The 20,914-nt window shown below is 41.8% G+C and overlaps 1 protein-coding gene across 2 annotated transcripts in view; it reads left to right on the top strand.

Moving 5' to 3' along the window:
* Window positions 1-20,914, top strand: part of LOC103465092 (cadherin-4-like) — a 321,198-nt gene that overhangs the window by 187,283 nt on the left and 113,001 nt on the right. For both annotated transcript variants that reach the window (XM_008409644.3, XM_008409643.3), the window contains exon 4: window positions 12,801-13,027. In XM_008409644.3, the coding sequence (XP_008407866.1) occupies window positions 12,801-13,027 (227 nt within the window). The remainder of the gene's footprint in view (window positions 1-12,800; window positions 13,028-20,914) is intronic.

The raw sequence follows: 20,914 nt of genomic DNA, 5'->3' as shown, positions 1-20,914 counted from the left end.
CAAAACGGGCTACGTGTGTGTATATATATATATATATATATATATATATATATATATATATATATATATATATATAACATAATAATAAAGAATGGAAACTTAGTGTTGCAATGATACAACACTACTGAATCAATATACTTCATTCTACCTTGATAGAATATTCTATTGTTTTCTCAAGAGTAAAAAATTGCTCTACTCTCTGGATTTCATGTGACAGACAACACAAAGACTAGGTTAACTGTGGTATGTGATTTGTAAACAGACAGAATATAGCACAGCTGGAGAACTGCAAAGACGTGGCTGTCATGGAAAGCAATAATAATAATAGCTATGGTAGCTCTGGAGGAGCAGCAGAGATGCACAGCGGGTAATAAAATCTGTAGATATGATGAACGGCCCGCAGTGCTGGAGTTTACACTGAAGTAGAGAGAGCTGCTCAGTACTTTCCTTGACAACTATAACATCCACAGTGTGATCTAGATTACCAAATTGCACATACAAACTGAAAAAAATTACATGTTTTCAATTAACCCAGTCATGTTCATATATCATCACATTATCAGATGATGCATTTTTCTACACCGAGCCAGGAACTAAATAACATAATTTTTTGGTTACTATCAAAAATATTCTTGAAAATCCGTCAATTATTGGAAGGCGTTACATTATTGGTCGCTACATTGTCAAAGTCGATTGGGATTGATTGCAGATGGATCAAAGAAGACGACAGTCCTGAAAGGAAAAACATACATGAAAACATGCTCAAGATGTCCAGATGTTCGTCTTCCCACAGGAAAACAAACCTAAACACATCCGGAGCTGTAATGGAATGGTCTAGTCAAAGTCCAGACCCAAATTCATTTGAGACTCTGTGGAAAAACTTAAAGATAAATGTCTGAATAAACTTACAATAAAAAATGTTACTAGCAAGACTGATAGAGGAAACGGAGTAAAAATCTGCAGCTGGACCTGCAGCAAAATGTGTTTCTGCAGAGCATCGATGTGAAGGGAGCAGGTGGCTGAGTACGAACGTATATGTAGAAAACATCGATCGCTTTCCTTCCACAAATCACATTGAAACACATTGGAGTTTGTAGCTTCAGCCTGGCAAAAATACTAGCTGCATCCAAGAGGCATGAACACTTTCCCAAGCCGCCGTGGGTTTGTCTCCACAGGGGCCCTTTTTTTTTCTTTTCTTCTTCTTTTTTCTGTTTTCTCTCTCTTTAACATCCACGGCTTTGTAGGTGTGGAAGGAGGTTAGGTGTGATAGAACCGCGGCTTGAAAGGAGGCGCATGTGTTGGCCATACAAATGTTGCTGTGCACCCAGAGATGTGACAAGGTTTTTACTGAGCTCTGTAAGAGGAGAGCTGCCCCAGATAACAAGAATGAGGTGTTTAAAACATGAAACATGAGCACAGACACAAACGCAGCCTGACAGCACTTCCTCAGCCCTGCACACCCCCACACGCACACACACACACACACACACACACACACACACACACACACAGGCAAATAAGCGACGATGACACCAATATCCACTCATGCACCAGCTGTAATAATCGTCTATGCAAAGAGCTCATGTCACACTCTCCCACTTCGATGTCCCTCTTCTCCTTCACTCTGTCTTTATCTCTCTTACTCCTGCTCCCCTGCACACACGAGACAACAACGACACACACACACACGCACGCACGCGCACACGAAGGCACACACACGAGTCGCAGTGGTTTCTTTTTGAGAGAGCGAGCTGTCAGAAGGAAGTGTGTGGGCCTTTGTTGAAACAGAGAACTGCAGAGGCAGAGAAATTCATTTCCAACTGCGGCCCAAAAAAAGAAAAAAAGAAGAAGGAACGCAAGAAAGAAATCTTTGCAGGGCAGTCACATTGTACCTGCAGTGTTTTTTAGAAGAAAGAAAAAAAACAGCAGCATGTAAATTGAATTAGTTCCAAGCATTCCGGTGGGGGGGGGCGACGCGGCGGGATGGATTTCAAAAAGAGTTTTCCGAGGGATGTGAAGGTACGGCACACGGGGGGATGCCTCGGGTTTGACTACAGTTCCACATATTGCAGCGTTTTTATGGAGATAAAGCGCACATCAGAAAATAAGATTTCACATCGGTGCTCGCCAAAGCCGCCCGTTCAAAGCCGGCGTTCCCGCGTGATCCACCGGAGGAGATCGACTTTTCTCATATCTCGCATCTCGTAGTTGGAAGGAGCTTCACAAATTTAATGTGAACGTTTCATAATCCCTGGGGGAGAGTAGGCTAATGATAGGTATCAAGATCGATCAATATCGGTAGAAAATGTGTCTTGATAGAAGGTGGATAGTTTCAGTGAACTTCAATCCAGAACAGCTCAGCATTCTGGGAGTTGTAGGTAGAGATGCTCCGATCCGATATTGAGATCGACATCGGTCTCGATATTGGGGAAAAAAAACTCTAGCTCAGGTATCTGTGACAATGTGCCTGATCCATAATGACAGTTCTACTCAGTCTAATTCTACGTTTTATCTGAGCGACGTCACATCTAAATGCCCTTTCTGAAAGAAGGTTAGTTTGTTTTGACGTTTGGCCAAAGGAATCAACCTTTATTTAGTCAAGCTTTTGTTTGTGTCAGTTTCAGTTTCGTCTGCCGGACACAAGGTACAATTTTTCCGTAGACTCGGCGTCGCACAGTAAAGAGCTCGGCGTGCTCACGTCAAACTGTCGGCGTTGTACGCGACACCGTGCTGATAAGGTTGAGAGTCTCAGGGACGTTCATCAGCCGGATTGAGACTTTTTGCCCCACTAACAGGTTTGCCCTGGCTACCGTAGTGTATTTGCCTCTTTTCTCAGGTGAATGACCAACACTGTGTGCTGCATTATCGGGAGGTAAAAAAGATGATGATGGCTGACTTAAAATTTCTTACAAAAAAACCCCTAAATCTTAAGATGAACATTTGGCCCATTTCACCCAGGAGTTTTCTTTGTTCTGAACTTCTGCATTGTACTCCTGAGTGCGTGTTTAGGCCTCAGTGTTGCTGGTTATAAGCCCCTCTCCCCCAGTCTTAGCAGCTCTGCAGCCTCCATCAGGTTTGACCTGCTTCCTTGTCCTGCTAAATAAAAGCATCTTTGCAGCAAGATGCTGTTGCCTCCATTATTCACAGCAGACATTTTGTGTTCCGGGTGTCAGTTTTCTCCCTCGCAGCATTTTCTTTCTGTTGACCAGATGACCAGACCTCCTTCCATGTGTTTCTAGGGCGCCCCGCCTGGAAAGCTATGCTGAAGGGGGGAAATTCTTTTTTGCTTTTATGTCAACAAAACGTCGTATTTACACCCAGGGCATGACTAATAATTCTGTTGACATCTTTTCCCTGCTCATACCTCCCCAACTTTTATCAATAAGCACAGTAGAAACTTTACTGGCCTGGTGTTCATCTCCACTTCTGGGGCTGCAACCAATCAGCAACAAGGAAAATGAACGGTGCATCCGGATTGGCTGCTTCGGAAATGCCAGCCGATGGTGTCGAGTAGGGTTGTGCATTGGTAGTTCGGTTTCCCAGGCTGCATTTTTTTTTCAAATATGTGAGATGAGTACTACTGGTGACTAAAATTCACCAATTTTATCTGAAAATTGGTGAATTTTCAAATAACTTGGATTCAAATTCCACAGGAAATCGGTGCACCTGTCTCGTTGTTTTATAGCCTCGCTCTTTTCTAAACTTCTCTACAACCTGACTAGTTCCTTCGTCTTCATGATTCTGTTTGTCCACTAATGATCTCTAAATATGCCTTCACAGAACAGCTGGATTTATGCTGAGGTTAAGTTATAAACTTATTGACAGATTGTAAATAAATGCACCCCGATTTTTTGGAGGGGAAAATAGTAGTGAGAGGTTACCGTCTCAGATTTTCGATGTTATTTGTAAAAAAAAAAAACATAGAAAACAGTGCACCATTTCCCTTCTACTTCGTTGCCATGTATTTGTTTGACTACTGTTTTAAAATATCAGCGTTTTAACATGTTCTACTATTCAGAAGCTAAAATCCCCTCCATTGCACAGGAGCTCTGAAGTTCTGCACTTGTTGAATAACTCTCTCTCTCTCTCCATCCGCCTAACGGTTTTAGTTTACTCATCAGTGGGACCCACGCTCCTGTCTGTCACAGCCTCAGCCTGGCAAAAGGAAAAAATAAAAAAAACAGTTATTTGCAAATTGAGTGGGTGGCATAGCTTTTTCCCTTTGGCTTCATGCTGGCGACGGCACACCAGAGGGAATGTTTACTTAGCACTGAGCCGCAAACTGCGATGAGCAGCGCCTCAACAAAGGGAGGCTCCATATGCTCCGTTTGGATCGAGTCAGAGGTTTTACTCGTACCTGATTCTCACATTGCTTCTCGCCGTTTTTAAACCTGTGTGAACCGTGTCGCTCGCTGTGTTTCGTGTGGCTCGTTGCTGACGTCCGCAAAGGCAACCGTCAGTGCAGAGCGTCCACTATGTGACTGTGATTCTTATGAAAGTAACACGTCTAATGATAATAAACTTTGTTTATTACTTAAAAAGGGGACCATTTGATGAGCTGTGCCGGATATAAAATGAAGCGGAAAATCTAACACTACAGGTTACTTTATAGTCCCACTACACCAACAAAACACACACGTACTGACTTAATCACTGGCACACACTCGTACAGTTGATGATTATAACCGAGCAGTTTCCAATTTAATTTTTCAAGTTAAATTTGCTAAATCTCAGGGAGCTGCAGTTCCTCACATCATCAGGCGATGAAAAGCTGATTACCCGGTAACAGCACGGCCAAATGGACAAATGGATGTTGATTTGGTGTCTGTTGATCCATTTCTGTTTACGTTGCGCCGCTGAAAGACCCAGTAATGACCAGTTTCCTGTTAAATGGGAGAAAACTGGTATTTCAAGCTGTGCATGATGCCCTGTAACGACGCTCCCAGGGCTTTTGGAGGAGAAACACACACACAGCATCACAGATCCTCCACCGTACTTAGCAATAGGCATTCGGAGCCCCATCTGCATATTTCAGCTCTAGTAAGGTCCCTCTAGCATTTAAATGACTTTTACATGTGTGGTGGTCAGACTGTTTTCTTGGCCTCGTTCTAAAACAGCCTGACAACAGTTAGTTGTCAGGCAGAAAAGTATCTAATGGTTGCTATGGAGACTCGGTGACCCTTTGGTCTTCTAACAGGACACTTTTTTTTTTTGCTTTGTTGGCAAAATAAATATGGGCTCTCGTCCAGCCTGGTGGCCAGTGGCAAAGGAAATGCGGCTCCGCCTCACGCCACATTTATACCTCAGGGAAACCGGGAGTTGCGGACGACTAATTATGAGTTCCTAGAAAATTTTTATCACGTTTGAAATGTTTAGTGTAACATTTACAAAATGTGTCAGTTGCGTTTTTTTAAAGGGATTTTTAGGAATAGTAACGTGCTGCTGAATTAACCAATTTAAACTTGAATAGGCTACATTAATTCAATACAAGATCCATTTATCTTCTGGCTATTATTTTTCAGACTGTAATATAATTTCTGTACAAACAGACACATTCAATAAATTTCAATATTATTGAAAAGCCCATTTATTTTAGGAACATGGTCACAAAACGGAAACACATTATATAGAATGATTTCACACACATGGATGTTTGAGAGCATTTATTTCTGATAATTGACGATTTACGAAAACGTGACATTTAAAATTAAAATATTACATCAGACCAGCAAAAATACAGGTTGATGTGTGCTTAATACCTGCTTAAATAATATTCTAATTCATTAAATATGACTATCAGAACATCTCCACATCTCTAATCGACCGCTGAAGTTCTCGGTTTTGTGCCGCGCGACACTTCTGGGTCACGAGAACCGTCCAGGTTTGTGTCACGTTGAGTTCTGGCAGGAGGCCAGATAGAGAATGAGAGGAGGATCAGGCTGAATGACATGAGGACGGAGGAGAGAAGAAAAGGATCTCTGGGAGAGCAGAGAGAAAGAGAGAGAGGAGGGGAAGAGCAGAGCCGTTCGCTGCTGACAGGTAAACACGTGGTGGGCGGCCCGCGGAGGGACGAGGGTGGTCTGCTTTGTGCTGATGCGTGGAGAAGGTTGTGCAGAGTGGCCTGCCATATGCATTATGCACACGTAACGTACCCGTAAAAGCAAAAGCTGGGATTCCTCCTGGGTTTTGTCACTGATCTGCAAGCGCGAGGAGACAAAGACTGGAAGTAATTGCATATATGGTGTGTGTGTGTGTGCGTGTGCGTGTGTGTGACATGAGCGGAACGTCACGGTCGACGGCTGTTTCTGCTCGCCTGCCCTGTTTTTAGCCGTGTCTGAGCTGCACCAGCCGCTCTGTTGGACAGCATTTTCTGCGCCGTACAAGTCCAGAGAAGAGCAGCCAAGCAGAATGACATCGGCCTCAGCAGCCCGCCAAACATCTCTGTGGATAGCAGAGTGCAGCAAAAAATATAGAGGACACGCACACATACACACACACACACGCACACACACAAAAAAAAGGAAAAAAAACCTGCACACACACAAACACACTCGTGTTGAAAGAAGCATCCAGTGGGAGACGAAGCCAGACACAGAACATGGTAGACTTTTTCTTTCTTTCTTTTTCTTGTTTCAGGACAAAAGGATTGAAAACAAGAAAGGTGGCAAACATGGTTAACACACAAAGGAGGTTTTCTTTTCATACTTATTTTCACATGAGCTGAAAGGAATCGAAGAGATGAGATCAGGAGACTGGGACGGAGTTCGAACTGAGCTTTCTGCAGCACCTTGAGTTGCCTTAAGAGAACACTAACAAACCAAAACCAGCAGAATTTGGTCACAGTTGAATCTATACTTCCTGGGTATCGGACCAAACTATTGGCTAGTTGGAACAAATCAAGATGTGCGGCATAGTTAAATTGCACACCATACATTCTTTTAACCAACCAAAACAATTTCATGCAAGCTGAAAAGCTGAGTTCACACATGCATACGCCTTACAGATTTGTTAATTGTCACATTTCAGCCTGTCATTGCCAATGGCAACTTGCTCTTACGTTTAATTTGTCGGTAATTGAATCCATCTGTTATCAAAGGTACAAAATCAAAAATGTTTGCTATTTTGTTTAAAGAGGGGAAAAAAAGTTGCGCATTTACCTCACTGGTCAACACGAGGTAAAAATGCTTTAAATCTGCTCCAGACTGACAGCTATTATCTGTCCGTCCCTTTTCCAGTAATGGATCAGTCTTGTTCAGGGCTGCAGGGGAGCAGACAGCTATCCCAGTAGTCGGTAAACACTTAGCCGCTCACTAGTCTCTGTAAAAGCCTGTCGCTTAGCAAAGTTGTGGATATTTCAAAGACGAGCTAAACTAGAGACGCATACCGAACCCAGATGGAATCGGACCATTTTTAGCTTTACCGGTCTTTACCACACTCAGTCAGGAATGCTGAAGTGCCAAAACTTCTGTCTTTGTCCAACCAGGATTCACTGACATCAGCATTATTGGGGCGTAAAAGTTGTTTCTGTGGGATTAAGACTCAAACTAAGCTGTTTTCAGTGCCAGTGAGATGCTTAAAAATGTGAAAACATGTTTAAGAAACTATCAGATGCTGCTGAAGTTTCTTTCTTCAAGAGAAAGAACTCGATTTTGAGCTGTTCTGGTAAACTTCCTTAGTTTGGCGTTTTGTACTTTTGCAGATCTTTAATGCATCGAGGTGCTTTTGTTGGTTGTTTCATATCTGAATTGTTCCTGTACAGTAAAGGTCAGAAGAAAAAAAAATAGAGTTTACCTCATGACGTCCATTTGTGAGTTAAACTTCACTTTCTGAGATAGCTTCCAAGAAATATTGCACTTTAACGCAAGACTCCAATTTTTTGGGCTGTACCTCTTTATCCTTCATCAAAATATTACTTAATATGTGTTATACCTGAGAATTAGAAGTATCTTAAGTGTTTATTTTTGGTTATCTGGCATCAAAGTCTGATGTTGTTTGCGATGTTCTTATATAGGGTATTAATAACTAATCACATATATATATAAAAAAAAAAATCTGACAGCGCTTTCTTGTTCTTTTACGTTCGGTGCTCCCGATAAGATAACGAAGTGCTGCAGTTCAAAGCCAGTAGTGACTGGGACTGTTTTGAACATGAACGGTTATCTGACAGAGGAAGAAACGTGGATGTGTAGCAGTTTGTGTTGTGAGCGGAGAACGTAGCCTACGGCCGGGTTTTCATTTAATCATTTGAAGTTTGAGTTTTTGTTCATAAGAACAAGCCGTACTTTGCTAACCCAAGATGAAATAACTGATTGCTCTCTCTGATGGACAATGGCTGCAAAAAATTTACCTTCAGATGATAAAGAAAAAAGGGGTCCAGTTCAAAACCAAGCATCCCCTTTGATTAGAGATAGGTTATAAGAGCATGTTTACTCATTTTTTATTTTTTTTTTAATTGAGTCATAATTTTCTCTATGACTTATGGTCATATTGCTTCAGTTCATTGGCGATGCAGGTTTTTATTTCAGTCGCCTCGAAATCGACTTTAGTAGAATTCGGCCTGCAGCGTTTTTGTTCTGTGGCTGCACAACGAGCCCCAATCATCGCCATGCTTCACACTTGCTGTGAGAGTTTCTCCAAACACAATGATGTGCATTTTAGGCAAATCTGTCTTACCTCACCGTCATCTTTCCAAAGGACACGAAGAAGCCTCGAGGCTCATTCAGATGCAAATCGAACTCATGCTGTCGTCTTTACAGAGAAGAGAATTGCTGCCTTCAACCCTTCAAAACAAGGTGTATTTTTTGAGTCTTTTTCAAATCGCACTGCTGTCGTTGATGTTCATTTTAACTGAGACCTGTGGAGTCTGAGATATAGCTGTTGGTTATTTTGCGATAACTCCAGGTGTTGCAGAGACGGACCTTTGCTGTAACATAATCCCTGGAGGACGGAGAAGGAGTGAAGTTGCTTCGCTAGCACAGAGATGGTAGGGGCCGGTGGGGCCAGAGCCCAACCTGAAAAATAGAGTAGTAGGAAATCCATATCTACATCCTGTCATCGAACGCATCGATGCATGTAAAACAGCAGGCTATCATATTGAACAAGCTCGTCACTTAAGAAATGTCTTTGCTGATGATAGTCATGTGACATGACTCTACGTTCACATCAATCAGGCCTTTCTCTTGCTGTAACCAGCCAGGTTACAACATTGTTTGCCAACTGTAGCTCATAATATTTATTAGAAATGAAAAAGAAATTAAAAGACTGATATTGCACTGTCATAAACATGACATAACATCTATCATGAACATGAAGGAGTCTTCATGAATGAGTACAACTGTCATCATGAAGTGTCATTCGGTAAATAATGACACTTTTAATGCAAAGTTACACTGAAAGTTGCATTAAAAGTCCATTAAATCTGTAAACGTTGCACTATTGAGTCAATAATTACCATTTTAATGTAAAGTTTTAGTAAACTTTCCATTGAAAGAGTCAACTTTGCATTAAAAGTGTCATAAGTTGCCGAATCATACTAAATGACAACAGTCGTAAACATTCATGAAGACTCCTTCATGTTCATAACAGGTGTTATGTTTATGACAGCATAATGCCAGGCTTATTCACACCCCTTCACATAAAGTGTTACCAAAACAGCTTTTTTTATGGTAGTTTATTGAAAGGTGAAAAGTGGCCGACTGGACGTCCAGTATACAGTGACTCTGAAACACCTTTTTATCCCTTTCCAGATTGAATAGCAGCAGTAATTGTTTCCTGAAGGTCACTGCTACTATTCTCCCCTCTCAGCATCGTGTCAACACATTCAGTGGTCCAGAGCAACAAGCTTCCAAACCCTCCTGCCTTTACAGAGATTGTTGCACTGTTGGTAATCGGTTAAGGTGCATTTGATTAGCAGTGGTCACAGTCGATCTAAACTCTTTCTTTTTGAAACATAGAATTGTTTTTGTTAGCTCTGAAAATGATTTCCACCGGGGTTCATTTGATTTATTTCGTTAAACATCGACTGTCTGTTGCGTCTCGTCTGCCTCCCCCGTCTTCTGACTTCAACGCTCAACTCTCTTTTGTTCTCAGATACTTTGACACATAAACCTATTTTGCTTCTGTATCAGCTTTCAGATCCCACCGCCTGATTAAAATGTGCTTTGTGCTGCGGTTTAATGAACACGGAGTCATTTGTGACTGTATCTATATTCTCAGTCTTATACACATGAAGCTTTGGGTTACAATCTGAGTCCAGAGAGGATTCACACCGGCAGGCGTTGACTGGTAAACTGAGTGTTGACTCGGCTGCCCTTTTAAGAACCAAAGATATTCCACTAACACTATTTTGCACTGCTGGTGTCTCACGGACCGCCCGAGTGTTCCCATGCCAACTGGCACCGCTACAGCGCAAAAGGCAGCCGGTTCAAGTTTAAGCATTAACACCTAGAGTAATGCATTCTTTTGCTAGGGAAGTACTTTCTCACACTGTCTGTGTGCACCTACACTCAGAAGACACACACACACACACACGCACGCACGTATTCGTGTCCTTAAGCCTCGCTTCTCCAGCTGCACCACCAGAGACCTGTCTAAGTGACAACAATTAGCTCGCTCAGTTCAAGCTAATTGAAGTCATTTGCATAATACATGTCCGCCATCACAATTAATCTCAGGACAATTCAAGCAGTTCTGTGTCACGCAGCGATCAGGCGTAACATTATGACCACTGACAAGTGAAGCAAATAGTACCGATTATGCCGTCGTTGTGGAACCTGTCAGCGGGTGTGAGGCATGTCACGCATCAAGTGGATGTTGTGTCATCAATATTGATGTTTCAGAAACGGGAAAGATGATCAAGTGTAAACATATGAGAGAGTTTACAAAGGGTCACATGACTAAATGAGTGGGTTGGCGCATTTTTTTGGCTGAGATTGGTACGTTTCATTGAAATATTGTGTATTCAGTTTGAATTGTTTTTGTATTCTTCATAACAGATGCCATTTCTGTGGCCCCTGTTTCAAAAAGTTTGGACACCCTTGATGTATATAGCTGGGTCGATAGGTGTTGCTGATCAAATGGTGCTGGGATGCATTGTAGGATGAAGGTAAGCTAGCAGAGGCAGTCTGGAGCTGTGGACAGTGTCCTACTGGCTGGAAAACGTTGGGTCAGGTTTATACGGATGTTCTTGTGATTTGACCTATCTAAGCATTTCTGACCATTTAATTAAAACTGTAATGCCTGGTGGCTGGTATTGGTTTAGTAGGTTGACACCTAAAATTGGGGAAATGGTTAAGGAATGGTTTGAGGAGCAAAAGATGTTTGGACTCCAACTTACCGATATTTCAGTCTAATGGAGCATCTCTCATTAGATGATCAGGATTAGTTTTGACAGGAGAAGTTGAACCAACACGCTATTGGTAGTTTTATTATGTCTGATCGGTATACTGTCACATCCATTCATTCTCAACCCCAGTTACCGATGTTTGATCCCAAAAACAAAGCGACAATTTCAAACGACACCCAACAGTCGAAGACGCACTGTTTGTCTGCGTGTGTGTTTGTGTGTGTGTGTTTCTTCTGACTTCTTGAAATAAAAATACAGATTGCGAACTCACGAACAGAGACGGATGCACACATCCTGGGAACTGTGTTTACCATCCGTCGCCATTACGGCTGCAATTACTCAGCGGCTGAAAACAAGCGGCCTCGTTTGCGGGACGCTAAGCCGCTCTGGCTGAGGAGATCCTCGCCTTTATTAGCCTGTTGTTTTGAAGCTGCTTTTTGACAGGAAGCTGAGCGATAAATTAAATAGATGGCTTGATAAAAAGCTTGCCGTGCAGAATTCTTCACGCCGGATTTTTGAGAAATCACGCTGCCGCGGCTCATAACGGGCGACGCGTTTCCCAGGGTGATTTATGAAATCAATTTGTCTTGTTATCAGCAGCCAGAGTTCGTCAGATAACATCACAGCGCGTGCATCCACATTTCTTGGGGGTAGAATGAAACAAGGGACAGAATGTGCCTTTTTTTGTTGTTGTTGCTTTGTTTGTTTGTATCAGACATGTTGAAAATACCAATCAGTCATTTGGCGCGTCGATGTCGAGGTCGTGCTGCGAAGCGTGTAAAAAAAGAATGAAGCAGAGAGTTGATTAAATCCTGTAACAGAATGAAAGGGATTTCTGTCTCTGCTGCTTTGTGTGCTGCAGTGGCATATTTCTTCGTCTGCGCCTCTCTCCCAGCCGATCACTCATATGTGAAGTGGAAAGGCAGGAAACACCTTTACGTCCGGACATCTGGTTACAGAAATAGCGATTTGTGTGAGCGCGTGCAAACGAGAGATTTCTTGCAGCTCCCCTTTCTTTTGGGTCGGTGAAGCAGAACCCTCAGAATGTCATTCCAGACCTACATGTGCATTGTGCTGTATCTGGTCACTCACCCTAATGTGCTTCTTGACCATCTCTTCATGCTCTCCCTGGGGAGCCAGGGGAAAATAGTATTTTCTACCTCTGAGTCCAGCTTGCAGGGGGAGTAAAAAAGAGTTATATGGGAAAAAAGTATTAGGTTTCTCTCTGTGTTCAGGAGGAGATAAGCAGTCTGTTTTGCCCAAAAACGTCAAAGCGGTGAATCTGAAGTGACAGCAGGAGGGATGAGATATTTCAAGATATGTCTTGATGGATGCGGTTTAATCTTAAGCCTGCCAGATGTGTCAAGGATTTGCGAACACCTTGCGGAGTAAATCTCAGCTCGTCGCCTCTTTCTCATCCTGCACCTCCGCTCCCTCCCTCTGTCTGCCTCTGCAGTGAAGTTTGAGGACTGCCAACGCAGCAGAGAGGTGGGCTTTGTCAGCAGCGACCCCAGCTTCAGCGTGAGGCCCGACGGGAGCGTGTACACGGAGCAGGAGGTGGCCAACCTCTCCGAGCCCGTCCAGTTCATGGTGACGGCGCGGGGACTGCACGACCCGCACATCTGGGAGACCACCGTGAAGCTGGCCCTCGCCGGACATCTTCACCCTCTACCGCTAACAAAGGTACAGTGGGCAATAGTTGTGTAACTGTTGGCTTGATATTTGTCTGACTGTTGGTATATTTATCATTTGTTTAGGTGTAAATTGTCTCTTTTTCACAAAGTGACACCGTCTTTTAGATCTGTAGGAAACTCGTGCGGCCGCCTACGGCCAAAGACGGCTTACGTTGATGTTTACTGAACCATGACTGGAGGCACATTGAAGACAACTGAAGATGATAAATTATTAATCAATTAATCAATCCATTTTAAAGTATTTCAAAGTGCTTTACATCACAAAAACACAAAAAAATACAAAGTCACAGAACACACAGTCAACAATTGAAGCATTACAATTTGTCAAGTGAGATTACATCAAAAATGTTGATAGCTTATTAGTCTCCCATAGGAGAAATTTGTCTAGGAAGCAGGGGCAAAACTACAGCACATCTAAAAAAGAGTAGCTATAAAGACATAAAAGCAAAACTACATAAAAACACAAATGTCAGATCGGCAGTACAATCCCCATCACCATTTCCATTCACATACAGTACGTCCTCTACATGCTACTCTTCATCACCGTCTGGGCCTCATGTTAGTCTGTACAGGCCCTGCTAGTCTGCCGTTGATCAGGCTAATGGAGAGCCTGATCAACGGTGCAAACGAATGTTTCAGACCACGAATTAGTGTTAGTGTTTCAAATGTTCTAATGTTTCAAAAGCGACTCCAAACAGGTGGCTTTTCAGTCTAGATTTAGTCTATACTAAACTGCTTTACAGTTTTCCAGAGGTTTGTTTCAGATTTGTGGTGCGTAGAAGCTGAATGCTGTTTCTCTTAAGTCTGGGGGATGCAGACCAGAACCAGAAGACCTGAGAGGTCTGGAAGGTTGATAGAACAACAGCACATCTTTAATGTATTTTTGTGCTGAGCCGTTCAGTGATTTCAGTATTTTAAAGTCTCTTCTATGAGCTACAGGGAGCCAGTGGAGGGACTGTAGAACTGGACTGTAGAACTGGTGTTATGTGCTCCCTCTTCCTGGTTTTAGTGAGAACTCGAGGAGCAGCGTTCTGGATCAAATCATCCTTGTCATCAAAGAGTCTTGAAAGTCCTTTTGGCAGCATCAGAAAGCTTATATTACCCAGCAGTGAGTTCAAAACGGTATGCAGTAAACTGAATGTTGCTCTCTGCTCTTAGGAAAGTCACCCTACTATTCAAATCTTAAGTCGCAACTTTAGTATATATCAATAATCGTGCGGATCAAGTGGTGGACAACTCGAGAGAATCCAAGAAGGACGGCCATGCTTCATCAGAATGGATGCTCGGTGTTATCTAGAGAAGGCTGAACCGTGACAGTGAATATGACGCTTTTACAAAAGGATTAGTTCAAAGGTCCAGGCTCTTCTACAAACATGTTGTTTCACCTCTGAATGTTCTACGTATCTTTGAGTTGGGATTTGCTCAGAAACTGTCATTAGATGTTACAACATTCTTTAAAAAGATTCAGCATCGTTTTTTTTTTGTTTTATTTTCCTTTTTCCAATCAGAAACACCTGGCGTTTTCTAAACAAAAAAAGCGCCGTGCACGCTCTGGAGAGCCACCTCACAATTAATTTCCATTCAACACCGTCGTTTCATCATCTCGTTCCTTTTAAAAACTGGAGCAACAGGTTGCGAGCGTTACCGTGGCAGCCACTCGAAGCTTCTTCTTTCTAATGAGCCGGCAAATGGTGATTACAGATCTCTGTTTAAGTCTCCAGCCTTAATAACTTACATTTGATGAAAGCTAAACTTAATTAAATTTGATTGAAAAATTCCGTAAAAAGAGTGAAGATTTGAGGAGCAGACTTGTGTCCCTGATTGGCTGCGATTCATTTTGTGAAGGAACGATGAAAGCATCTTCCTGATTGAGTTCCTAATCAGAAAGTCAAGCCACAGTATACCGATCCTCGTAATAAAAGTCATAAAAGATGAACATTGGTGAAAAAAAAAACTACTCCATATTGAAATTTTGCAGAGATTCTCTTTGAATACTTGAGTTTTTTAAAAATTGGACTGTTTCGTCCTTCATTTGCACAATTATACTCCATTCATAAACACTGTAAATGTTCTAAAATGTTTTTTTTTTTGTCTTATATGTGTAATGAGTTGAACTGCACAAATGTTTCTCATCATTTTTCCGTTAATAACCATAACCCACAACCACGCAAAGTAAACACAGCCTCAGTTAGAGGCGTCTCAATCCCACCAAGTCCTTCGCCGAGTGACAAATCCCTTGTCATACGATTCCCGGACTACTTGTTGAAAGCCATTGGGCGAAATGTTCCCTCATGTTTCTAATCATGACGAAAAGCCCGGCCGGCACTCGTGTAACTAAAGCAGTCACAGAGAGAGGGAGAGAGAGAGAGAAAGAGAGAGAGAGGATTATAATTCTGCCCACTCCTGCGGGCGCAATAATGGAGACTGGGAAATAATTGACATTGATTGAGCTAATGTTCCACTCTGGTAGAGTCTGCAAAGACCAGGTGATGTAGTTTCACTGTATAATTATGTTTCACACATTGCGGAGCAAGAGAAAGATTCAATAATTGAGAGAGGTTGGGTGGGAGGGAAAGGTGTTGTTTTTGATGACATCAATAGCTGAAAATGACTTTGTGCATGTATGCCACATCGGTTTTTTCACCGCCGTGGTGTTTATGTGTTCTCACGTCGCTTTCAACAGATACTTTTTTTGGGTTAGTAGCTAAAATAAGGTTTTAGTACAAACTTACTTATAAAAGTGATAATGTGATATTACAGGGAATAACTGATTTGATCCCATGGACGGGGACTTCTGCATTTTGAGTCTTGAATTTTGACTTATCTCCATATTTTTTATATTTAACTCCGATCACTTAGAGTCGATTGGTCTATTCATTTTGTTGATTGTACCCATCTGGTTATTGTGTCACAATCACATCTTTATCAGTATTTAAGATCCCAAACTTCCAATACTTGTTGCTGTGCTTGGGTGTCTTTCATATTTTCTTTAAGTTTACATTCACCCTCATCACCATGGCCCTCCAGTGTTTATTGATTAATATAACTAAATATAATTACATTTTCTAGGTTTGGATAAGTATGGAAAACAAAAACAAAATATATACATATATTTTTTGTCACTGCTACAAACTTTTTAGCTTATTTCTAAAAAAACAAACATTTTATTTTATTTTTTTTAAAGAATGGGATTTCATTTTTACACCAATTAACATTTTAAAGGATTTTCCTACTTTCAAAAACAGAGTTTTGGTAAGCGACAGGACTTGCTTGAAGAGCTCTGACTTAACTGCACCTTCAGTTTCAGCAGAATGGTTTTGGACTGACATGCATACGGTGCTTTGCAGGATGCAGAACTTTGCCAAAGTATTCGTATGCTGTTGAATTTTACATATTTCATGACTTTAAAACAAAAACAAACAAAAAAAATCCAGATTTTTTTTTTTTGTAGAGGTTTCCTTCCAGTGACCCTTTAAACATACAACTAGAGATTCAATGGAATAGTTTAGATCAAACCATATTTATTGTTAGAATGGCCAAGTCAAAGTCAAGACCAAAATCTAAATAGGAATCTGAAACAAGACTTGGCCATCACTGTCCACACCTCTAACGTAACCCAATAGATTTTTAAGAAGTATGAATGAAGACTTCTTCAAGGCATTGTGATTGTCAAAACAATGTTTGCTTGTTAAGGTGACCTTTGCCTATAATTAGATTTTTTTTTTTGCTTTGTTGTACGTTTGTCTTTGATTTTACGACAGCAGACATGAAGCTTAAATTACAAACCAATGTTTCTGTATGACCTTATATGGCATTCAGACATTAATTTTTCAGATTTTGGATGACTTGGTTTGCTCTTACCAACCATGATACACTTAGCTCTGTAAATGAACTCGCTTCTGCTTCATAATGTACGCTCCTCTTGCTGTGCATGTTTTGCTGTGCAGCAGCAGTGAGAGGGAACTAATTTGCTTTTAATAACCGGCTCGATATCTCCCAGTTCTGTTTCAGAAGCGGAAATTAGCATACTTTGAATGTGTACCACTAGGATTTTTTTATTTATTTTTTTTGCCATTTAATTTTCCAGCATTTGAAGTGTGGAGCATCTTTGGCTTAAAGCCCTTCTCGCTGCGTTTATGTACTCAGGCTATCACAGCTCGCGCAGGTAGGTTCCCCTCGTGGAGAGCTCTCCAACTCGGGCTGATTTCATGGCTCGGCTGTTTGCCGTCTCCACCAGATCAGAGCCCCCTTTGGTTATGCACCGACGAACCTGGAGTCCGCCGGTTTGCCCGAACAGGTTTTAGTGCTCATCTAATTAGCATTTTCCACTGCGCTCCACCCAAGCAGCCTCTCCTGTTCGGGGTAGATTACGACAACGGTTGTCGGGCCAGAACGCGGGACCCCGGGGTCTGTCGGTCATCGGAAATGGAGCAGAAGCAAAAGTACTTTGAACTCCGAACTTTTAGATTGCGTTTAGAGACTACGATGGAAAGCAGAGGGTCTCGACAGGAAAACAGTATCAAGAACTTCAATATAATTTTTTTCTGACACAGTTTGATTTCGGTGTTGGAAACTTTCTCTCTTTTTTTCCCCCTCGTTTTGGTTTTTGCTAAAGGATCTCATGGGAGAACATTCTTCTTACTGAAGTCTTTCACTGTGATCTGATTCAGCTAAGGGATCTCCAGTAGTAAAAAAAACATAAAAGAAGACATGGCGAACAGAGAATTGGCAGGGAGAACGCGTTTATTGTGTTGCTACGCCTGTTTGTCAGACAGATAACCTCCAGATGTCTGCTCCAGGGCTCAGGGCGCACAGGCCCTACGACTGCCATGTAGCAGCAGTGTGCAGGGATGCCTGGGAACTGAGAGATGGCAGCTGGCTCTTCATGCCTTTAGGGTTCAAGGGCCCCCAGCAAGCTGAGGACACACACACGCACACACGCACACACACACGCACACACACACACACACTGTTCTTGTATCATGTATGCAAGCACACGCACTTTCAATCAGGGACACATTCATATAGATACACCCATGAATTATTTTTACACAATCAAACCTTTAAGCATATGCCTGCATCAAGGTCATCTCAGGAGATTTTCCACATGAACACGCAAAAATGACTGACTGACTCCACACATGCTAAACACTCATTCATTCATTCATTCATTCATTCATTCATTCATTCATTCATTCATCGTGTACACATGTTCTTAAATGTCACTTATTTAGGCACGACTGAAGATATGTCTAGTTTGTTTGTTTTTTTTTGTGATAATTTAGTGCAATTGTGAAGAAGGTAGACTGAAGTAACTTTAAATGTGGCATGGTGGTTGGTAACGGATACGTTGGGAGTATTTCAGAAAATGCTGATCTATCAATAACCAATCATTTCTCATCGCTAAAGAAATCATTTTCAGAAGATGATAGTAATGGAACTGCGTCTAAAGCAACACTTGTTACTACTAAGATATGTGGGGCACAATCTGAAGTAGATGAGCTACAAAGAGCAAACTGGTCTGGGGGCCTCTTCTGTCAAAATGTTCCACCTTGCATCCTTCAGGTGAACCTATTGTAATAGAAAATTTAGTTTTCAGTCTTATTTCATTTTTGAAGGAACTGATTATACTTTTTCTCATTTATTTACAGATTATATCTGCTTTGTTTCTATATTTCTGCAATATGTGTTTGTCCATTAAATATGTTTGCAGATAATGTTTAGATGTTTCCACAGCTGTGATAGCAGAGGAGACCTAAAGACATCTTGGGTAAAATGCTTGATCTGGTGATTGTCTTAAAGGGCTGATGTGTGTGGAATGTAGTTTGTACCCTTGTTTGACCTGAACCTACGACTAACTGACAAAGAAGAATTAGAAGTTTCTCCTGAAATCCTTATAAGTTCTCTTTCCTGCCATAAAATTATCCCCTCCAAGAGGTGAGGGATAGTTCATGAGGTGGGGGTCAGGATCGTCTCTGTGATCCATCTGGTAGTAGAGATAAGATCAGACTTTGGGTGGGTCTTTGTCTTGCTGTGACTATATAACGATGTGATGTGTGTTGTTCAGGGCTCTTTCTCCTGACTGCGCTCAGTGAGACGGGTCTTCGAACGCTTTTGCCTTCGAATAAAGAAACTTAAGACAAAGATTAATCTTTCTCTTATTATTGAAACAGCTTCTCATTCTTTGATAATGAAATTTCCATAACACTATCTATCAGAAATAGATAGGTAGTAGGTAATTAGTAGGTAAATGTGTTTTATTATTTCCCTACCTTATTGAATCGAGCTGTTCTAAATTGTATAAATTACAGAAGCATATCACTTCATGCATATGTATTTAGCCCTTTGGGATCTCAACAGATGAAGAGCATTGTAAATAAAAACTATTATTATTGTTGTTGACAAATACAAAAGTGTGAACTGGATTCACTTATTATCTCATGGTTCTTCAATAGCAGCAAAACAGCCTTAGTGCCTGGTTCTAACATTATGAAAGTTATCTATCAGCTGACTTAGTACAGAATCATTGGAACAACATCCCCAGGACTCATACGAGTCACTAAAACATAACCTGGATCAGCTCCAGGAGCCGGTTATGAATAGGAGGACAGGAGGCCTGCAGGCTGCTCAGTCCGATTAACCCACAGAAGGAAGAGGAATGAGACGTTCTGTGAAAATCCAACAATAATCCAGCTAAGAGATCCTCTATGAATAGTGAGATGGATTATGTTTTTTACAATTGTGGATCCATAGAGGTAAACAGCGGGTTTGGTGTTGGCCTCTCAAAGGTGCAAGTGGGAGGGTTAGTACGTCAGAGAACAAGTGAGGGGACTGGAGAGGAGCGGTGCAGCGTCTCACTCAACAGCAGCTACGAACAGAAAACCGAAGTTGCTATTTCCACTGCTCTCTCAAACTGGACTCTTATCAGATTCCCCATCACAGGATCAGTTTGGTAAAAAAAAAACAAACAAAAAAAAAACACAAAAAGCAAGAAGCCGTCCACGGATTTGGTTTTAAACTCTGATCTGATTATTGTTGGTGACCGTGTCCATCACTTCATCACCACCCGTGTTCTGTTGGATTCTTCCATCAGGATAGAGCTCGATGTCACAAAGTTGAAATCGCATCAAACTGGTATGTTGAACATGATGGTTGTCCTCCAATGGGCCTCCCCAGTCACCAGCTCTCATTCCATTAGAGCGCTTTGTGATGAGGCGGAACAGGAGATTCCCATTATGGATACGCAGCTGACAAAATCTATGACAACTGTGTGATGCCATCATGCAAATGTGGAACATTTCTGACCCCCTGGAGAAAGTATGCCGTAAAGAATTAAGATAGTTCTGGAGGCACAAGAGGCTCCAAACTGGTTTTGAACCTTACAAAGTGCCCGGTGAGTGTATGTGAAGGAAAACAAGCCAAAAGATGTCCCATATATTGGATAGGCACACATTGTTGTTTTCCAGAAGCTTACTGAGACTGTACTTCCTGTGTTGTTCTCTCTTCTCTGTAATTCTGCTTCTGTCTCAATGCCAGCAGCATTTCATCTGCCATGCTGTTTGAAAGTCAGAGTCGCATGCAGCCACTATGCAGATATCATCCACTAGCAGACTTCCATCCAACGACAGCTCTTCTGTTGACTCCTATCGCTCTGGCTGACTGTCTCCCGTCTTTATTTCTTCATTTCTTTTAAAGGAATGTTGAGGCTTGACCAATGAAATATTTCAACCCCGTTATCATCCGCTCTTCATCAGCTGGTGGATTGTTGTATGGAAGAGGCTGGTCGTTCATTGTATTTTCCCACTGATAGCTGGGAGGGGAGATATGGAGTTTATCTCAGGAGCTGTTTACTGGGACGGGCGAAGATGAAAAAGAA

Source organism: Poecilia reticulata, chromosome 5 (genome assembly GCF_904066995.2).
Source record: "Poecilia reticulata chromosome 5, P_reticulata-male-v2, whole genome shotgun sequence".
NCBI classification, from domain to species: domain Eukaryota; kingdom Metazoa; phylum Chordata; class Actinopteri; order Cyprinodontiformes; family Poeciliidae; genus Poecilia; species Poecilia reticulata.
Note: the sequence above shows the minus strand (reverse complement) of the source record. Positions and strands in the feature narration are given on the sequence as shown.